At 52.7% G+C, this 2,416-nt stretch overlaps 1 protein-coding gene across 1 annotated transcript in view; it reads left to right on the top strand.

Moving 5' to 3' along the window:
• The first annotated feature begins 1,193 nt into the window (after positions 1-1,193).
• The window catches only part of Apobec3b (apolipoprotein B mRNA editing enzyme catalytic subunit 3B), a 15,575-nt gene continuing 14,352 nt past the window's right edge, over positions 1,194-2,416 (top strand). The window contains exon 1 of the mRNA XM_005354188.3: positions 1,194-1,339. Coding sequence (XP_005354245.1) covers positions 1,254-1,339 — 86 coding nt within the window. The 5' untranslated portion in view covers positions 1,194-1,253. The remainder of the gene's footprint in view (positions 1,340-2,416) is intronic.

Here is a 2,416-nt window from a genome sequence, read left to right as displayed (position 1 = left end):
ATTCATAGATGGGGAATATTAGACTAGGGAATGTTAAATAAATCACCTAAGATCACACAGTAATAAACGGACAGAGTTCATTCCTTGGCTGCAAACCTGGAGTTTTTAGCATTCTGTCTTCTAACTCCTTGGAAGCTGGGCTTGGTGCGTTTTCTGGGTTCCTTTTAGTTATATTTTCTTTTTAAATGTGTCTACTTCTGATTGAAGTAGTATTTCCCACCAAGGCTATTCTATTGTGTCCATTTGTTTTCCACGGTAATAGAAAGACTTCACACACACCTCATCCCACCAAGTTCAACCAGTCAATCCGCTCTGCACAAAGGTAGAACAGACGGCCGCCAGGTGGGGGCGCTGTGACACATTCTCATTCCAGAACAGCGGGCTACAGAGCTCGGAGTCTCTGCGGGGAGCCCAGATTCTCCCGCACAGACGTGTATCCAAGGGCACATAGATGACTTGACCCCGTGTGTATTCATTCCTCCACAGAACTCTGGATGGACTTCAACAACCAGCAGCGTGCACGAGCTTTTTTTGGTCCGCACTGGCACCCTTGAGAGTCAGGTCGATGGGGACAGCAAGATCGACCGCTCCTCTTTAGCATCGGTCTCTCTTATCTGCAGGGACAAACAGGAAACGAGTTTGGATCACGAACGCTAACGTCTGATCCTGAGCCATCAATGACCCATCTGAGCTTGTCGGTCCCAGGCTGGTTCTTCACCTGGAGCGGCTGGGAAATTAGAGATGAAGAATATCAAAATCCAAGCCCACAACTAGAAACCCAAAGCTTGACTGTTCCCTCCCGTCCTGAATCGAGGGAAGAGAACCCAGGAGTCCCCACCCAGAATCCACGCCTCCTTCGCACCCGGAGAGTCAAACCCTTGGTTAGGCTTCAGTTACCGCTGCAAACTCTGGCACAGCCTGGGTTGGGTCCGTTGGATGGAAAAGCCTGGGGCTACCCTAGAGGCATCTGTCCTGCCCCTCAAAGCGCTCGGCACCCGCCTCCCTCTGCCATCAGTTACTTTCTCTTTCTCTTTGCGATCCCCTCGGGCCGCTGTACAGAGAAACAGGTCTCTGCCATGCCCGGGGGCAAGAGGATAGGGGGGGAAGGTAGGCAGGAGCCTGCTGGGCTCGAGCGCCCAGAGCCCTCCCATTCCGGGAGCTGAAGCAGGAAGAGGGTGGGGCCTTCACTCACACGGCCCAGGAGGTCACTCGCACTTCTGGGGTCTCCCAAAGTCAGGGCCTGTACACAGGAAATGCAACCCCAGCGCGTGGGACCCAGACCTGGGATGGGACCAACCTGCCTGGGATGCCGCTATCGCAGACCCTATTCACCAATCAGGTACGGCTGGCCCCGCTACTCCAAATTTCCACTGCAGTTTCTTCCTGGTGGCCCCCATTGTGCTATGTGCTGGGCCTCTCCCCCAGGTCCCCAGCCCTGCGCCCCCCCTTCCACAATCCTCTGTAGCTCCCACTCCCCTCGAGGGTCCTTGATCTAAGCCACTTCAGTTGCCTCATAGCTGCTTCTACACTGGCCCCTCTGCACCCCTCTCCACCCCGTCCATTTTTCTTCCTGTTAAAACTGGGGCTGCTCGCCTGTAGGTCTTCCTGCTGATCCTGGGCTAGGCTGGGCGTCAGAATTTAAAGACAAATCATGGAAGCAGACCTTGGACGGTCACGTTTGGAGCACTTTCGATGGATGTCCTAGGACGTCCATGCTGTTCTAACCCAACCTCGGGGGGGACGCTGGGAGAAGAGGGGACCACTCTCTGAGACTATGCGAATCACCTTTTCAGAAGTAGCCCTTCCCCGTCCCCCCTGGAAAGAAAGAGTGAGAAGTCTTCCAACACCCCCACTGCCTGGATGGTCACTGTGACCGCTCTCAAGCACACCATTCAGATAACATTTGAGAAAAAAAAAATAGGGGCGGGAGATGGCTGTAGAGATGGCTCAGCAGTTAAGAACATTTGCCGCTTCTACAGAGGACCCAAGTCCAATTCCCAACAAACATGGTATGGCTCACAGCCATGATTTCCAACTTCAGGGAATCCAAGGCCATCTCTGAACCTCCAGGCAGCTCAGCATCACACATCAACACACAACACATACACGCGTGTACACATATGCAATGTCAAGCGCCATGAGCGTATTTTAAAGCAATATATATAATATATATATGTATATATGAAAGTTATGCCCCCACCCTGCCTATTCCCACACTGTTACTGGTTTCTACCCCCTCTCCTGGCGCTTTTGATCTCGATTCAAGAATTCTTTGAACAACTCATGTGTAAGAAGGAGGACGGCCCAGTGTATTGCCAAGAAAGCAGAGTGGGAGTGAGCAGTCAGCAGCCAGAGACCACTGGCCCTCTGGCACCCCAAGCAACCGTGTGTGTGTGTGTGTGTGTGTGTGTGTGTG

Source organism: Microtus ochrogaster, chromosome 15 (genome assembly GCF_000317375.1).
Source record: "Microtus ochrogaster isolate Prairie Vole_2 chromosome 15, MicOch1.0, whole genome shotgun sequence".
NCBI lineage: Eukaryota > Metazoa > Chordata > Mammalia > Rodentia > Cricetidae > Microtus > Microtus ochrogaster.
This window is presented reverse-complemented; position numbering and strand designations above follow the sequence as displayed.